Consider the following 19133-nt stretch of genomic DNA (forward strand, 5'->3'; position numbering starts at 1 on the left):
TTTCGGATATCTGTGCAGAACCATGAATGCTGTAAACAAACGTTAAAATTTGAAACCTTACCATCTCACCCGGATGTTGTACAAGCCATGTATTTGACAGACAGATCCTGGTGAAAACTTCGTTCTACCATGTGTATGAATGCCTTTTTTAAACAATTAAAAAAAAAAATGGGACTGAGGGCCTGATCTTAAGTATATTACAAAGTACAGGTACTTTAATATTTGGTAATGAGCAGTGGGAATTGTTAGTTTACTGTGTCTCTATAACGCTCCTTGGTGAGCTGCCTGCTAAGCTGCAATATGAATTTCTTTAGGAATGGAATAATAAAAGAATTGATATTGTGTAAGGATATTTCAATAATAAAAATTGTATCTAAAATTAAATATCAGAGAACCAGTCAACTGTTTGCTTAATGAATTAAAGTTTTTATGGCTAGTGGTTTTATGTGCATCATTTTTATGCCTCTGATGAAGTCTGATAATTTAAGACTGTTTCCCTACCTCTCCCTGTATTTTGCAGGCATACAGGAGTTTCCAGAAAATATAAAAAACTGTAAAGTCTTGACAGTTGTAGAGGCCAGTGTAAATCCAATTTCAAAGTAAGTTTGTCATTTTTTGGATGTTTTAACACTCAGCAGTGTTGGCACAAGTTATAAACTTGACCCAGTCACATGCTACCCCTTGGAGGCAAGGAGCAAAGTTACCTGAGAAGTATCTTCATTAACCTCATTGCACTGTGATACTGTATAGCTGTCATTAGAGTACTTCGACCAAGTTCACTTCTCTGTGAACACAGAGAAACCTGCAAACAGTTTTCTTTCTTAATAACAGTAACTAATTTTACACTAAAGCCTGTACCACTGTTTTTCAAACTTAGCTTGTATGAGTAGACTTCCCTGTCACATTCTGCCGTGACGAAATTAATTTGCCCGAAGCAGCACTGCCAGAGATACAGACTTTGCACAGCGTAACTCCTCTGGCGAAAAAAGGTGTTGTGTAGGTTTTAATTTATCTCACTGTCTCTAATGAATGCCTCTTCCACATTACATGGAGATAACAAATACATAGCATGACTACATTTGTTATTTGTAGTTTTTATTGAGTGTAGATAACTGTCCTCGATACTTAACAATAATTTTGAAGCTAATACTACAGAGAACAAGTATCTAGTGCAGTTTTGTAGAAATTCTGGTACCACCTTAATTTTAATGTTATCAGTATGTAGGACTTCAGTACTATACTGTTAAGAAAATATGACTTGATAACCCAAATATAATTGAAACAAAGGCACTAAATTATTTTATTCCTGTATAGGCTTCCAGATGGATTTTCCCAACTGTTAAACCTAACGCAGCTGTACCTGAATGATGCTTTTCTTGAGTTTTTGCCAGCCAATTTTGGCAGGTAAGTTGCAGTTGAAACACAGGATCTATATTTAGTTTTAAATTTATGCAGAGGAGTTTCTGCTGCTTCTCAAGCAGAGTGAACTAGAGGAGGGGAGGAAGTGTATGTTACCAATCCGTTTATGCCACATATTAGTTACAGAAAAAAACCTTGAATCTTTATCATCATTTTTTATTTGGGCTTTTGAAGGACAGACAGAATGCTTATAAAGAACCAAGAAATAACACTCATTTATGTATGTACTTCTTTTACAACACAAGTCTGGTAGGTATGAGAGACTAGTATTTCTGTAATACGGGTTGTTTATCCTGTAGTAATTGGAGTGAAGCAAGTAATGACATCTGTATTTCTACTTGTACTTTTCTGGATGCACTTATTCGTGTGCCTCTATATATTGTCACTTTCTGGCTTCATCGCATATCCACCAAGCCTCTCTTTCAGAAGACAGGGCTAATAGTTAACCAGACATATTGCTGTGTGAAAGCAATTGCCTTAGGCTGTATGGTTATAGTTGGTACAGTTTACAAGAGATTAGAAAAGCCCGCAGATAGAGTGCTGCAGAAATTTGGCATATCAGGGGATGCACACCGAAAGATAAGTGCAGATGCAGTCCACTAGTGACCATTAGTTTACTAGTTATCTGTGATCGGAGTTGTTGGCCTTTTCTCCTCTGTCTAGTTATTAGTCATTCCCGGATGAACAGTTGAAAGCACCGGATCTGTTACACACTCATCTAAAAAAAGAAGCTGCTTATGATGTAGGAGTATGAATTACCACGCTTGTTTCTAGGACACAGATTTTGTGTTTCAAAAGCCCTCATTAAGGTGGAAGAAGAAATATCTGGAAGATGCATATTCTTGTTGACATTTTAATGATTGGCTACACATTTTTCTCTTCTGTTTTTTTTAATAGTCTAACCAAATGGCAAAATTTTCTTAATAAAAACCAGACACTACAGGTGAAATTGAAGACTTGTTTGACACAGTTGGTCTTACAAGTAGTTAATCTTACACACTGTTTAAAAAAGCCTCATTATAATTTTTTGTTCATCACTGTCTGTTGCTATAGTGTTTAATGGTTAGGGAAATGGTGAAGTCGCTTAAGAATAAACCAGTTACTGGAGGCAACTTGAAAGCCAGTTCTTCAATGTAGTGTTTCTCTTAATAGCTATGAAGAATTCAGCCTCAGTTTTTAAAATACAAAGAGTGACTTGCATCATCCTAACTTGTAGCTAGGAGAATGAAACTGAAATTAAGACCTTTCTTGTTGGCTTTTTTTAAAGGAATTCAAAGTATTCATTTAACTTTACCTGCTAATAATAGTATTGCACAGAATAATTACTATTCTATAGAAAGGCAATATTTAGATCAAATAAATTAGAAAAAGATAAACTGGTAAAATGTCATTTCAAAGTAAGGTTCAGACCCCTTTGAGTACTTCTGTAAGTGACCAGATTGCTCTGCCACCCCACAGCATTACAACTAGTATATAGACGCTTGCTAGTGCAAAGAGTCTTTTAACTTGTACTTCAGCATACAGGATACTGTTTTCTAAAAACAAACAAAAAAGCTCTGATAGAAGCTTTTTTGATTTTTAGAGCATTATTGGTTATTCCCATAATGGGCAAGTCTTCAGCTTCTTCAGTTTGGTGCACTGATTGTTTTGTATATGGCCTTATGGGTACATAGGAAGTAACTGAGTTCTGTTGCCTGTTCTTACTGGCAACTGTAGGCAATAATGCCTCTTAAAAACTAAGCCAATGCCATTTTAAAGCTAGCAAGGTTTTTATGCTCCATGTGTCAGGATCTGCGTTCCAGCAGTTCAGGTTAGAAATGTGGTTTCCCACATCAGTTTTTCTGTTCATATTCATTTGTTCCACAGTTTAATTGCTGTCATCTCTCATAAGTGTTGTCCCTCATTCTTTCACCTGCTTTTTTTATAGTGTTCTCACATCCCTCTTTTAGTATGTTAGACAATAAAATTCTGTTTCCTTCTGGTGTGGCAGGTTTTCCTTTGTGCCTGATTACATTAATATCTCTTGGAATAAGTTTCAGTTTGAATTAATGTTCTTTTTGACAGGATTACGATATATATAGCTATGTTTAGAATTCAAATTGAGATCTCTTCATGGCTTGTACAGTGTCATGATTATCTTCTTGTTTCTCTTGGAAATGTCTGTGGTTATGCTCTAGTATTCCACTAGCCCTTTTTTGCAGCTGCCTAGTGTCATTTTCCACATGATCAACTAATGCATTGGACAGCTCAGTTAGAAATGCCTGATGACTCTACAGGAAAATCATGAGTACTTTGTGCTATGGCATCTTGTCCCGTTTCTATTTTTTTCAGTTCTTAAGCTGTACAGTTTTTTCCCTTGCTGTTTCTATCATTTAAGATTACTGTTAAAAATGTTGAACAGGATAGTTCTAAAACAGGTCTTCGAGCACCTCTGTCAATAACATTCAGCCTAATGCTTAGTAAAGAAAACTTGGTATAATGCAAACTACTTTTGTTATATCCATGCAACATTTTATTACATTTACCTCCGTGCTTTAGCACAAATTTTGAAGGTGAGAATAAAACTTCGCATACTATTGAGGTCAAGATTATCCAGTCTTTTTTTCCCTTCTTTAGGAGCATTACATACTTACTGTCATTCGGTGACGATGTATTGGTCCAGCCTGTTAGATTTATAAAAATCACCAAACTTTTTTTAAATGTGTCAGTTTCTTTGGAATTCGGAGGTGATAAAGTGGGTTTTTTCCTCCACTCCCAAATTCTAATTTGAATTCATTAACATTGGCATGGATCCCAGAGTCAGCCTTTATGCCAGTGCACAGAAATCTGAGAATTGCTTATGCTTACCTAAGAAATCCTGATCATGTTTATTTACATTTAAATATACAGATATATTAAGCAGAGCATTCTAAACTTGAAGCTCACTGCATGCTGATTCTGAGTCAGGGCTTTAAAAAGGAAACGGCTTTAAAAAGGAAACAGTATTTATTGGTGGGTGTTTAAGTTAAGCAAGGAGTTTCTTCAGTGTCATTCTCAAAACTCTTGAGAATGTTTTTTATAATGGGGTGTATTGCTTCCAGAGACTTTTTACTGTGATGTTGCAATGAATTTACTTTGTACTATTGTTTCTCAACAATTTTTCAGTAGTATTAGCAGTAGTAGATATTTTTAGTAGTATCTACTTTGGGATAATTTTTTACATAAATGTACAGTGATAATCAAATTGGGAACTTAATTTAGTTACATATGATTTTGCTGAAATTTCTTCAAATGCAGCCTGCTATGGGATACATATATTTAAGTCCTCTTGCCTTTAATTTTTATTTGTCTTTAATTGCCTTTTTTAAAAAAAGCTAACTCTGCATTAGAAAAACTGCAAAGGAGGTGAAAAATAAAGAACATTTCTAGGAAGTATTTTTAGCTTTCCAAGAAATGACTGCTGTTGAACAGCAAGTTTCTAAGTATACCTGCTTTATTACAGATTGTATAGTTAAATCAGAATTAGGAAGAATATTGATCTTACCCTGGCAAGGTGTTAATGTGGAGATTTTGTTTTCGTTAAAAGCTGAGCTACATTTTAAAAGCAAGCTAAGTTGGTTACATTAAATAACACTACTGCAAAACTAATTTTGAGACAGTTACACCAGGTATACCTGAAGTTGAATCTGTTACAGCTTTGTGTTTAGGTGATGTGTAAATATTTCTGAAGTTATGGATTGTTCAAGTTGAATGAAATATTTCCATATGAGTGTGACAAATCTTTGTGATAGAATGGCACAGGAAATACATATTCTGCCACTTTGATTTCTATTTTTTCTTTAGTATAGGTGGACTAGATCTCTGTCTGTATTTCTTTTGCAAATTAAACCAGTTTTTCCATTCCATTATAGCAATTCAGATGCTTAGCATGGGTTTTTACAGCAGCAGTTTATAGAGCAACTAGGCTGAGTATTTGATGTGTATTTTATATTAAACTTGAATTAACCCTTCCAGTCATAATGGAAGAGATGACAACTGCTTTCAGTCCAATATTTCTCATCACTTACTGCAAGAAAATTACTAGTTTAGGCACAGCCTGTTTCTCCCAGCCAGGAGAGGTTGAAAATGTTTTGCTAGTAGCCTCTGTGTAGCTCTCTGCATAAGAAATTTGATACTTGTTTCTTGAATTTCTTAGAGTTAGCTGAAGAAAGAGTAGAACATGAAGAAAGGTCACAAAGCTATGGACCCTTCTATCATGAATGGCAGTCTTCAAGTTCATGGAATTAGCTTATTAGAAATGTAGTACAGTCAGTTCTGGCTAAAGTAAAAAAAAGTGTGGGCGTGCATATATATAGCTGAGCACCTGCTTCTGCTGCATTCAGCTGAGAAATTTGACTGCATACATGTGTTGTGAAGAAAAACTACAAACTGTGTAGCTATTTTCCCTGTCATTGAAGCAAAACACCAGCTGGAGCCTAATGCAGTGTTTGGTTGTTCTTGGATTCAGAAGTCCAAGCTCAAAATGACCATCCAAATCTGAGGGTGCTTAATTAAACAAGTTTTATTTTGTCACGGATTGCTATCTTAGGTTGCAGGTAAGGTCCTTTCCAGTTATGTCCTAGATTGACAGCAGTGATATTGCCATACACTGTATTTCTATTAGGGTATTCTTTCAGCATGGTTAGAGTGTTTTTCTTTGAAAAGTTAGGAGGAGGAAGTTCCCCTCCAGCAGTTACTACCAGATGGCAAGTACTGCTTGCAGTGCTGGGCTACATTGACCTCTGCTCTGTTTCAAGGTGACTGTTATATTCTTGGGTTATTTGTAGGCGCGACAGATTGCTGCTTTCAAATGCAGTCAAAAATGAGCAAATGTCTAGAGGAAAAATAAACTGTTTTCAGCTTTCTATTTTTACTTTTAAGTATAGTTCTTACTAAATCAAATTTACTTAATCAAAATTAAGGTTTTTATGTCTGTCAGTTAAGCACCTTCAGGAAAGACTGGTCTGTTTCCTAAGCTCCTTTTTGAAGGAGCTTAATGCATTATTTTGTGTTGTATGAGGGCTGTTAGTGGGTCACATGTGGAACTCTTGTTTTTACAATCCTGTCTGTATTTAAACCAAACTCAGTTTCTGCATTTCATTTAGAAAACAGATAGTCTTGTCACTGCTGTTCTGATACAGAAAATTCCACTGGGGATGGTACACTGCTTGAATGTCAAGACTGCATGGAACTTATCCTGGCTAAGCAGTTGAGTTTGGAATTTATAGCTTATTTATCTTGCAACCAAGGATTTACTGAAAGAAAGGTCAAACTGCCCTCTAACAGAAATATCAAAGTAGATTAAGAAGCTGACTAGAAAGAGAATATAGAAGGAAATCCAAGATTAATTTAAAGGTTGTTTTTACCATGTGGAAGACTAGAGGTATTCCTCTGATGAGGCTTTTTATATGAAATGGTTTGATACATTGCCAGTATAAGAAATTCAGCATCTTAACTTGTTCAGACTGATCCTGCCTGTCTTCTGTTGCTTCCTGTGTACTTCTGTATATGATGATAACATGAACCCATAATGAATCAAATTAAGTGCTTTAAAATCTTTGAGATGAAAACCAAATGTTTTCAAACAAGTCCAGAAAAGCAGGCAAGATCTTGTTTTCCTGCTTTGCCAAAACCAAACCCCAATGAATGAGTGAATGCATTTAAAATAACATGCAGATTTTTGCACAAAACATATTTGTATTCTTACAGAAAAAAATATTTCAAACAAGTTCAGAAATATCTTTTGCATAAAATACAGTGTATTGTGATAATTTGTTATTCCTTTCTGTTACAGATTAACTAAGCTCCAGATATTGGAACTCCGAGAAAACCAGTTAAAAATATTGCCAAAGTAAGTATGGATGATGTTTATTTAAACATTTTTTTCTGTAGTTATACTAATAATGTAGTACATATTGAAAAGTGAATCACAGCTTAAAATGTGTAGCTAAGTAACTGGGCCAGGTTCTCACCAGAAACTTTTTTTTCACCCTACTGAACTTGTATCTCCCTTCAGACTGGCTGGTCTGCCGATTCAGAGATTTGCCTATGCAGATTTTTTTTTTTTTAATTTTAATTTTAATTTTTTTAAATTTTTTCTGTCCCTGTCCAGCTCTGTGGATTTCTGATCCACCTGTTGAGCTTTTAAGTCATTATGTGGACACCTCAGGATGGTCATTATAAGATGTGTAGTGCTGCTTACATGCAGTATTGTATGGCTACTCAGATGCCTGTTTGGGTACAGTTCTTGTGGCTGAGTGTCTGAGACTTAGGCATTGGTAGTTAAAATCTCTAAATCAAATGTGGAGTTTGAGATGCTTGCTCAGAATGACTGAGGGAATGCAATTCCTGTGACTTGAACACTTTTCTTGGTTTCACATACATCAGGGCTGAAGAAGGTAACAACTTGCTACTGTGTTGCATGGAATCTGTTATGCCATGCCTATTCTACAATGCAACAGGCTTGTTTATCATAATAGCATATTCCTCAGATGTGTTCTCTATAGTAGTAAAACAGTTCTGGAAATTCTTACAGCATTTGTTTTAACAGTAAATCCCATTGTACCTCTCAAAATCTGGCATCTTTCTAAACCCTGCCTTATCATTCTTACTCATTTCATGAAACAAGCTGAAGCTGATGGTGCAGTTCCTGCTGTTTCTATGAGCTAAGCAGTGCTCTGAATTTTCTGACTTGGACCATGGAGGTCGAAGTGGGTTAAGAGAGGTATAAAGGTCAATGAAGACAGAAGCAGAGATCCCAAAAATGGGGTGTGAATAACTAGTCGCAGAATCCTGAATATGGTGTGATGTACTGTAAAAGGGGTCCTCCTCGGGCAGCAGAAACTGGTGAAGACAGGAACTAATTTTGGTGGACGTAAGATGCTTTGCTGGAGAAGAGAAGGAGCTAACAACTGAATATTCACTCTGTCCAGCTGATACGCTAGCAGAGACTTGCATGCAGTAGGCTGAAGTGTGAATTGCTAGCTCTTCCAAGTATAACAGTCAGTTTTCTTACTGATTGTAGCTAATTATATGCCTAAAACATGCCCGGGGATATGTTCTGTTGGAATTCCCTTTTTGTCTGCCTAGGTACTGTACTGTTGTGTCTGCTGTATAAAGATGCCAGAACTCAAATCTGGAATGAAATACATAGCATCAGAAAGTGTGAATTTAAATCTTCCAAGTGTGATGCATTCTACTTATTCATGTGGTATAAATACTCTCAGTAGAAAAAAATTAGAGAACATGTAATTTTGGGTAGCAGCTCTGTAAATGAAGTTACTCCCAACTGCGGAACAGTGGATATAATTAAAACTTAGAGCTAATACAGATTTTGTTTATAAAATTATTCTGACCTTAATTGCCATAATTAACACTAATAGCATGAATTATATGCAGTATTTTATAAAGAGTAGCTTATGAAGGTCTACTTCAGTGATATGCTGTAATGTATTTAAGCCAAATACAACTTCTGTTGAAGTTGCTGGGATATTTTTTGTTGGCTTCAGTGTTTTTGCAGTATTTTCACGGTTTCATCCTTGCTGGGAAACTAAACAGAAGTTGTCATGAAGATGTCCTCTGCAGCACCTCCATAATGATCTACAGTACATGCTGAGCTGTCACCTTTATTATTCTCTTCTGGTACTTATGTGGTTCAATTAAAGGAGATTAAAGCTATTGAGACTACATTTTTTTTCCTTTTTTTTTTTTTTTTTTAAACTTAATCACATTAATATGCATTTTCTACAGTGACGCACTGGAAACATACAGTGTTTTTGTATGATGTACAGTGGGGAGAAAAACTTCATTGTGATGTCCAGAGCACAGAAGAGGTGAATCTGCCTTTCAGGATAAAGCAATTGTTCAGCAGCTGACCTGGCCACCTAAGGGCATCCATGGCCTGGCTTTAACTATTATGTGAGAACAGAAGCTGATGTGAAATTCAAACTTACGCAGTTTTCCAAACCTGATTATGTGTATAGAGTTTTTAAAAATTTATACAATCCAAAGGGAGGTTTTTTTTGAAGCTAATGTGATGTAGCAGTACATGCTAATATTTTACCTTGTGCTATAGGACACAACTATATTTTCTTGTTTTCCTGTCACTGTCGCCCTTGTAATATTTTCATACAGCAAATACTTTAGCATTTCTAATGATAAATGTATTTGTATAAATGCTACTGCTCTTGCTGAATTAAACATGCACACAATTTTAAACACCGTAGCATGAAACACTTGAAAGACTGTTAATCAAAATGGGTAAGTAATGCCAACACACTAAATCAACCTTGCTTTGTGTAAAATGCATCATTTTGCTTGGAGCTTATCCACAGCCACAGACTGCAAAACTGGCAGTATTATAATGCAAACTAGCTCAATGAAAATATTTCTACTGAAATGAAAGCAAAAATACACAGAGATTATTTCAGAAGCATTTATATGATAGGTAACTGAAAGTTGGGAAAATGGTCCAATGGACATACAGAAAGTTTTGGGTTGGGTTTTTTTCACCTTCTGTCTGTTGCTAATTGTCAATAAGGAGTAACCTTTTCAGAAAGAAGCAAGTTATTTGAGAGTCTAATTATGATGATTCAGGGCACAATCTTGCTATCACAAACACCTCTTGAATTGAATGCTACTTGAAGTAAGCTGCCATATTAACCTTAGTGAAGCTATTTATCACATTAGAATCAGTGGCATAGACTACCTGATTCCATAGTATTGGATTGATTTGACAGCAAGTTCAATAATATGAATTATGAAACATATTTTTCAGTTTATTAAAGGGATTGCACAGCACCATGGCAAAAAGAAATAGGTATAATGAGATGAATCCATGGGTCTTAAGGGAACTGGCATATGAGGTGGCTAAGCCACTATCCATCACGTTTGAGAAGTCATGGCAGTGCAGTGAAGTTCCTGATGACGGGAAAAGGGGAAACATAACCCCCATTTTTTAAAAGAGAAAAAATGAAGACCTGGGGAACTACAAGCCAGTCTCACCTCTGTGTCCAGCAACATCATGTAGTAGATCATCCTGGAAACTACACTAAGGCACATGGAGAACAGAGAGGTGATTGGTGACAGCCAACATGGCTTCACAAAGGGCAAATAATGCCTGACATATTCGGTGGCCTTCTACAATGGGGTTACAACATTGGTGGATAAGGGAAGAGCAACTGCTGTCACCTACCTGTACTTGTGCAAAGCATTTCACACTGTCCCACACAACATCCTTGTCTTGAAATTGGATATCCACTTTGTGCGTAAGGAACTGGCTGGCTGGTCACACTCAAAGAGTTGTGGTTAATGGCTCAATGTCCAAGTGGAGAGCAGCGACGAGTGGTGTTCCTCAGGGGTCAGGTTGACCCCTCAAGGGTCAGCGCTGTTTAACATCTTCGTTGGTAACATGGAGAATGGCATTGAGTACACCCTCAGCAAGTTTGCCAATGACACCAACCTGAGTGGTGTGGTCGATACAATGGAGGGAAGGGATGGCATCCAGAGGGCCCTGGACAGGTTTGAGAGGTGGGCACATGCAAACCTCATGAAGTTCAACATGGCCAAGTGCAAGGTCCTGCACATGGGTCAGGGCAAGCCCAAGCACAAATACAGGCTGGGCGATGAGCAGATTGAGAGGAGCTCTGTGGAGGACTTGGATGGAAAACTGACTATGAGGCAGCAATGCGCACTTGCAGCCCAGAAAGCCAGCTGTATCCTGGGCTGCATCAAAAGAAGTGTGGCCAGCAGGTTGAGGGCAGTGATTCTACGCCTCCGCTGTGCTCTTGTGAGACCCCACCTGCAGTACTGTGTTCAGCTCTGGGGCCCCCAACATAAGAAGGACATAGACCTGTTGGAGCTGGTCCAGAGGAGGGCTATGAAGATGATCAGAGGGCTGGAGCACCTCTCATGTGGTGACAGGCTGGGAGAGTTGGGGTGGTTCTGCCTGGAGAAGAGAAGGCTCCAGGGAGACCTTACAGCAGCCTTCCAGTACTCAAAGGGGGACTACAGGAAGGGTGAGGAGGGACTCTTTATCAAGGAGTGTAGGTATAGGATGAGGGGTAATGATTTTAAATGGAAAGAGGGTAGATTTAGATTAGATCTAAGGAATAAGCTCTTTCCTGTGAGGGTGGTGAGACACTGGAACAGGTTTCCCAGAGAAGCTGTGGCTGCCCCCTCCCTGGCAGTGTCCAAGGCCAGGCTGGACGGGGCTTTGAGCAACCTGGGCTAGTGGAAGGTGTCCCTGCCCGTGGCAGGGGGTTGGGACTACATGATCTTTAAGATCCCTTCCAATCCAAACCATTCTGTAATGATTGTGTGATGACTTAGATAATTTATGTTATAATTGGAAAGTTAATTTTAGCAGCTGGCTTACTGAAAATCATCTGGTTTATTAGCTTCAAGAATGAAAGAAAATATTTCTCAGATTCTTCTGAAAGTAGCTTTTCGTGTATTTTCTTTCTTTGAAACAGTGGAAATGTGAGTTAAAGGCTTTCCCCTAAAGCATGTGTATGCTATGTGTGCAGTGTAAAAAATGGCTTCTGCTTTTGTCTTTATCATGTCTTTACCTACTTATGTTAAATTCCTAGTTTGTCCCCAGCATAATTACTATAATGTAATCAAAATCAAATACATATACAAATGTTGAATGTAATCCCTTTGGGAGTGAATAATATCAATAATCACATTAACTTTAAGGCATTTTTCAATAGACTGTAGGTTTTTGAACTTTATATTCAGAACAACTGTGATAGTGTATTTGAAAAACAACTGAAGCTTTGAATACCTGTGTAGAGCATTTTGTGCTCATACAGATGTTTTTAAAAGATATTAGTGTTCATACATATATTCTGATAGTATAAAAGAGTTCACCATTTAGAAGCTCTTATATTTCATTTTTACAAGATTTTATTGTGTGCACACATAGTTTATATTTGAAACTTTTACATATTATTAATTGTTCTATGTAAATCTGTTATTAAATAAATACAGAATATAATGTCATATGTGGGATTTACAGCCCCTTTGAAAATACTTTTAGTTAGTACTGCTGCTGACTGGAGTACTGATCATGTAGACCACCATGTGCAGTGGTAGATAATCTCTGTGGGGTCCTCAGTAATAAACTTAAATGGAGGAAGAATGTCGCCAAAACACAGCTTGAAATAATGGATTTTACTTGATTTTGGTCATTGATTTAATCTTTTCCATAAGGGTATTGATGTGTTACAAAATCCAGTTTCATCATCTGTTTTGTTGTAGGACTAGAGAAATAATTAGGATTCCCGACCATATCTTATACATGCAACTTTGTCAGCAGCCTGGAGAGGGAGAAGGGTGTTGTTGGTTACTGTGATTCAATAATGGTCTTTTCTGGTTTAGCTGATCATTAGGCAGTGGTCTTTCTTTGAGAGGAAAACATGTAGTTAACCAGCCTTTGGCTGCTGTGATTTCCTGTGACTGCAGGTGAAAAACTGAAGCACTCAAAAGAAGAGTAACTTCACTGAGTTACTCTTTATGATAAAGATTACTCAAGTGGTCTTTAGTTTTTCTAAACTAATCTGTAGATGAGTTGCACAGTACTCTTTGTGTGACAGCAGCCAGTATGATCATTAATATGTGCTTGGTTGAACAGTGTGTGAAAATTGGACCTTTTTTAGGTATCAGTTCAGTTACAGAACATCATCTCTACTTAATACTGATTAAAATAATATATTTGTATGAATACAGGAAGCTAGGATGTAACTGGTATTTACTTAAATCTAATTCCTTATTTATCCCTTTCTTGTGCAGAACCATGTCCAGACTGACTCAGCTGGAGAGGCTGGATTTAGGAAGTAATGAATTCACAGAAGTGGTGAGTTTTGCATTAGTAACAGAGCTTTATATCTTTCATAAATCTCTTTATCCTTCAATCTCTTTTTAATCAATATGAATATGTAAACATCAGCTTAAGAGTTCTGCTACTGAGCAAATACTGTGTATACTTTATACTACTTTATGGAGCCTGTTATAAAAAATACTTGCATATTCTGATGAATATGAATATGGTTTTCCTCAGTTTGAAAAGAACACTGTGGAATGGCGTGGTTATTGTACTGGTAAAAATTTAATGGTAAAATGTGTTTGAATTATAAACTTAATTGTTTGACTTATAATAAATTCTAAACAGTGTTTATCATGCATTTTAAGTTGCAAGTTTGAGATAAGCTGTGTATAACCGGCTTTTATTATTGTGTACAAACTATTTAAAGCCAAGGGAAACTATATTAAATTTGGATATTGTTCAAAATAGGATACTGTTGAGGTGCTCAGATATTTCCTTCAACATAGATCAATTTGTTTCCTGTTAATTATCTCACAGACAAATGCATCTTGTGTTTACAAACACTTAATATCTTTCTGCTTCTACAAGTACTCTCTTGGATAAAGGAATTGAAATAGAAGTATAGTGGAACATATGACCTGCCATATAATAAAGCCAAATGTTTGTGTGCCACCAGTAGATCACACAGAGCTGAACACTTGCTTAGTTGTATGGTTTGACAGGTAGGGAAGTGTATTTAAGGAATCGTTCATTAGTATTACTACACTTCTAGCCATTACTATTGCTGCCATATTCTCATTACACAGTAGATATTAATGTGGGAGCCTTAAACTAATGTGCCCAAGCCCATGTTAAGCCATAATAGCCTGGAACTAAGTATAGTCTGCAAAATTACCTGTTTGGGTAGATTTTTGGCTGAGCACTTAATCTCTCCCAGTCTTTTAGCTACAGGAGTCAACTACTGATAACTTATTTCTTTAAGGTCTTTTGGTGAAAGCATAAAAATGTTGAAGTAATTTTTTTTGGATAAAGATTTGTCTGAAAGCTAGTCTTCAGTTATGATTTTTTCTCTTGGAAAATGAATTATTGGGAGTCAGGACTGCAACTTCTGCAGGAATGCTGTATAATCCTGCAATTCCTTGTGTGGATAAAGTGGTTTGCTTGTAACACGCAGATGCACCCTTTGTTGCTAGAATATTAAAATTTGTTTCCCTTTTTCCCAAACCCACAAAATCATTGTGGTTTTTGAAAAACAGGTCTCCTGAGTTGATGGTTTAAGGGTTTTTAGACCTCCTCCATGAAGGAGAAAATTATAACATACGTTTATTGTGTGCTCCAGTTGAAAGTAATACTTACTGTAAAAGACCCTAGCACTTTCTGTAAGGATTTTTTAGTGCTGTGTTCAAGTTCTTAAAAGATTGTTGTATATCCAGTATATATTTACATTTCAAAAAGTGAATTATCTTGTTTTCTTTGACCCCATGAAAATAACTATAATAAGACATTACTTAAAGTCGCAATAGATGAATCACTGAAATTGGTTTTGCCTTTCACTATTTTTTGTATGAAGTTTTTGAAAAATGGCTTCCCTTTACAGCCTGAAGTACTTGAACAACTGAGTGGGTTAAAAGAATTTTGGATGGATGGTAATAGATTAACACTTATTCCAGGGGTAAGTTCTTTTACTGTGTTAAACATCTGGTATTTAATTTGCAGTGATATTTGCTTTTGTCAGTGATGATATATGCTAAAGTTGCTATGTAATTTTAATGTTACTTAAAGCCAAAAGGCTAAATGCAACTTAAATGCTTAACTAATCTGGTTAGCAATTGTCACTGACCATGAGAACTAGGTACACAGCTTTTCTTTCACTGGAAGTTATATACCTCTCATCTAAAAATTATGCTCCAATTCAGGAAAGGGGTAAAAATCCTAGATCAAATCCTGGATCGAATTTAGGGTTGATTGGTCTTATTTTGTGTTAGACAGCAAGCAGGAATTTACAGGATAGGTACATTGTGTGAATTTTTACTGGTCACAGCTGTAAAGCAAGCAGTGTCTGTTCAGATGCCATGTATACACTGAGCATAGCCAGTTCTTGAGAAAATGTTCTGTTGACTTCATCTGGGTTCCTGACATCTTTCAGAGTTACATGGTGTCGAGGCTGACCTGTTATTGCAATACTTGTGAACCTGTGCTTATGTTGTATTAAACTAGTAAATGAGTATTTGAAATTTGGAAAGCAGCTGGTCTGTTTTCAGACTTAAAATGATTAGCAGTCTTCTGATGTGAGACTTCCTTGCCTGATCAGTAGTCTTCTCTGCTGTCTTTCCTCGCTTCAGCTGATTCTTCCTTGAAGAGCTGAGTGAATGTATTAAACATTTCTACTTTACAGTAAGGCTGTATTTGTGAAAGTGACTGCATATTCCTTGTGAAAATTTTAGTAGAGTAGTATGCACAAATCTTCAAGCTTATTCTTGGTTCATATGGAAAGGTAATACAAGCTTACATTTTGGCTTGTTTCTTCAGTTTAGTACAATTAAGGATTCATTGTTGGTTTTGAGGTTAAGTAGGATGTGATTTTACACAAAAGGCAAAAAAAAGCATTAAAAGGCTTTACTGGAGCCTCATGATGTTTTTACATTATCTGTCTTTGAAGTCTGTTGTAAAGCTTCAGTCACTTGATTCAAGGTAACTGATCAATCCACTGCATTTGCAGCAGACTGACTAGAGATCTGTGGAATAACTGTGGTGTGTCTCTGTGTGTGGAAAAACATCAACTGTGCATATCTGCCCAAAATACTTCATTAAAAAGCTTAGATATTTTGCATAAAATTGTGTTTCAGCACTATAAATAGGTTTTCTCTTTTCCTCTGGCATTACACTTGAGACACACTTTGTTGTCAAATCTGCTGGATTTTTTGTTTTGAACTTGCACTTTCTAGAATGCATTATTTTCTCTTGCTTTTAGTTCATAGGCACTTTGAAACAACTGACCTACCTAGACGTTTCTAAAAACAACATTGAGGTAGTTGAAGAAGGTATTTCAGGTTGTGAAAGCCTGCAAGACCTACTGTTATCCAGTAATTCACTTCAGCAACTGCCGGAGTCTATTGGTTTGTATTTTCAGTTAATTAATATTCTTCAAAGGTTATGGTTTAGACACAGAGAACACTTCAAAATTGACAAATCTCATTTTAGATCTAAGTTTCAATTGATTAGAAGTGCCAGTTTTGGATAAAGCTGTAATGTATAGCTGAATAATAAAGTTTATATTTGTTCTGGAACATTCGTGACTTTATACAGTAGTTCATTAATGGATGAGAACCTGTTGACTGCAACAGAGTAAAAAAACTATTCCCCCCACCCCTACCCATGTCTGGCACATGCTAATCTGGCAAACAAGTTCTGTAAGCTTGTCTGCTTATTTCCTAAAGTATATAGTCCTATAGGCATGCCAGGGAATACAGAAGATGTAGTTGCTTGCTCATAGGTTTTTTCCCCTTTAAGTTTAATTAAAACTAAGTTTAATGAACTCAAATGTCACTTTTGATTTACTTGTTCATTTTATTACAGGTTCCCTGAAGAAGGTAACAACACTTAAAATTGATGAAAACCAGTTAATTTATTTGCCAGACTCCATAGGAGGGTAGGTTTTTCACTTGAATAAAAGGTTTAATTGCCTTTCTGCACACTTTTCTGTAACAATGGCTCCCCTTTTGATTTAATTTCTTTTACATGTTAATGTCTTAATAAAGTTGAAAGCAAACGCTTTCATATTGTATTTCTACTTTGCAGCATGTATGTGCGTTACATATTGTTTAATATCAAAAGACACATGTTCCTCACTTACTAATGCGGCCACCAATCTATGAAAGAAAAATTTAATGACTAAGAAAACATGATGATTAAAAGGGCAGTCAGCTGGGTTTTGGCAGTAACATAGCTGTGGCTGTGGTTAATATTGCAGATGAATGAACCACTATCAAAAAGCTTGTAAGAAGTGAATCTGAACACATACGTATATTTTTTTTTATATTATAAAGAGATTTTGACCTGTTTATCAGCGGGGTTTTTAATGTATAATTTGGTGTTCAGCAGTTTAATTTAAAACAAGGAAATGATGGCAAAAATAATTGGTTCAGAATAAAGTGCTATAAAAATGAAGGGTATTTGTTCCAATTTCTTTTCTCCTATTATAATTAATGCAGGTTATCTTTTGTTGTCAGAATTTACAAAATAATTCTTCACTGCCAGATTCTTAGTTCCACTGTCTCTAACTGTGGAAATTATTTTTCTTGTTCAGAAACTACACTGAACGCTGTCGCATTTGGAATGTTTTCAGTGCCTTGTACTAGCACATTTTCATGTAATACACAAATATTTAATGTTGCTGCCCCCCCGTTTTCACTGAATGCTCTCTACTGTGTAAAGGAGGTAAAAAAAAAAAAGCCACAGACAAACAAACAAAACCACAAAAAACCCCCACCAAAACAAAACAACAAACCCCATAATCAACCATCAAACAACAAAACCCCCAAAACACATTTTAGGCATTTAATAAAGGATTTTTCTTGAATTTGAAATCCCTTGGGTTTTGGAGTTTTATTTTGAATGAAACCTGAGATTTGTAGTTAAGTGGTATTAACTTAATTTAAACTTCAAGTATTCAATTAATGTTGGATGAATTTACCTGTATAGACGAGTGATTTTTTTTTTTTTTTTTTTTTTTTTTTTTTGTGACAGGTTAATATCAGTAGAAGAACTGGATTGTAGTTTCAACGAGATTGAAACATTGCCTTCATCTGTTGGGCAGCTCTCTAATATAAGGACATTTGCTGCAGATCATAACTTTCTAGCACAGCTGCCATCAGAGGTATGTATTTAATTACAAAACTGTGAAATGCATTTTTAAATGTATTTTAAACGATATAGTCTGTACAATTTTTGGATAACAAGTTAATTCTTGAATGTTTTTAAAGGAGAATGTACAAATATACAAGTTTTTAAATAATGAAATTTTTTTCATTATTTAAAAAGAAGTAGAAATTTGTTGCTAGTGTACTGAAACTAAAAGAAGGTTTAATATGTAAGAATAAATTATACAGGCAAAAATAGCAGTAATACTAGGTGTTTTAAAACAGTAAAATTTGCATATTTAGAGTTGTGAAGATGAATTAATTCTTTGGGGTCTTTTTCAGATTGGAAACTGGAAGCATGTAACAGTGTTGTTTCTGCATTCTAATAAGCTTGAATTTCTCCCTGAAGAAATGGGTGATATGCAGAAACTAAAAGTCATCAATCTGAGTGACAATAGGTTCGTGAATACATTTATTCAAATCGAAGTTGTATGAAATGTAATAGTAATGTAGAGGTATTTTTATAAATAGATTATGCTACCTTTCCTTATCTCGTGCACAACTTAGAAGCTGACTGAAAAGCATATATTTAATGTGTTATTGCTGCATTCTGGATCTTGCAGTTCCACTGTATTAAGCTGTCCTTATTTTAATGACAGCACACAGCATACGCATTGAAGCACAGCTTCAATACATTTATGATTGTTAGCATATATTTTTCTGGGGAATTAGTTTGGTTATTTTCATAAAACTTTTGATTCTTAAAAGTTACTAGCTTCCAGTATTAAGTATGGAAGACACAAAACAATATCACAGTACAGTGTAAAACACTTAATTGTGTTGAACGGGGAAAAGAGAGTTGTGTTTTATTAGAGCTGGTCATTAAAAACTGGCAAAACATTTCTCTTTTAGGAATTGCTAATTTTTAGAATTGAAATATATTGGGAGAGAGAAGTCTGAGCTCCCTGTCCTGTTCTGCCAGTCAAGCTTCTCTGTACTCCCATCTGTAG

General features: G+C 35.9%; 1 protein-coding gene across 3 annotated transcripts in view; it reads left to right on the plus strand.

The window, feature by feature from the left end:
* Window positions 1-19133, plus strand: part of ERBIN (erbb2 interacting protein) — a 127618-nt gene that overhangs the window by 78987 nt on the left and 29498 nt on the right. For all 3 annotated transcript variants that reach the window (XM_074931193.1, XM_074931192.1, XM_074931194.1), the window contains 9 exons: window positions 521-599; window positions 1315-1404; window positions 7232-7288; window positions 13231-13294; window positions 14862-14936; window positions 16236-16380; window positions 16841-16913; window positions 18011-18140; window positions 18466-18581. In XM_074931193.1, coding sequence (XP_074787294.1) covers window positions 521-599; window positions 1315-1404; window positions 7232-7288; window positions 13231-13294; window positions 14862-14936; window positions 16236-16380; window positions 16841-16913; window positions 18011-18140; window positions 18466-18581 — 829 coding nt within the window. The remainder of the gene's footprint in view (window positions 1-520; window positions 600-1314; window positions 1405-7231; window positions 7289-13230; window positions 13295-14861; window positions 14937-16235; window positions 16381-16840; window positions 16914-18010; window positions 18141-18465; window positions 18582-19133) is intronic.

This window comes from Athene noctua, chromosome Z (genome assembly GCF_965140245.1).
Source record: "Athene noctua chromosome Z, bAthNoc1.hap1.1, whole genome shotgun sequence".
Lineage (NCBI taxonomy): Eukaryota > Metazoa > Chordata > Aves > Strigiformes > Strigidae > Athene > Athene noctua.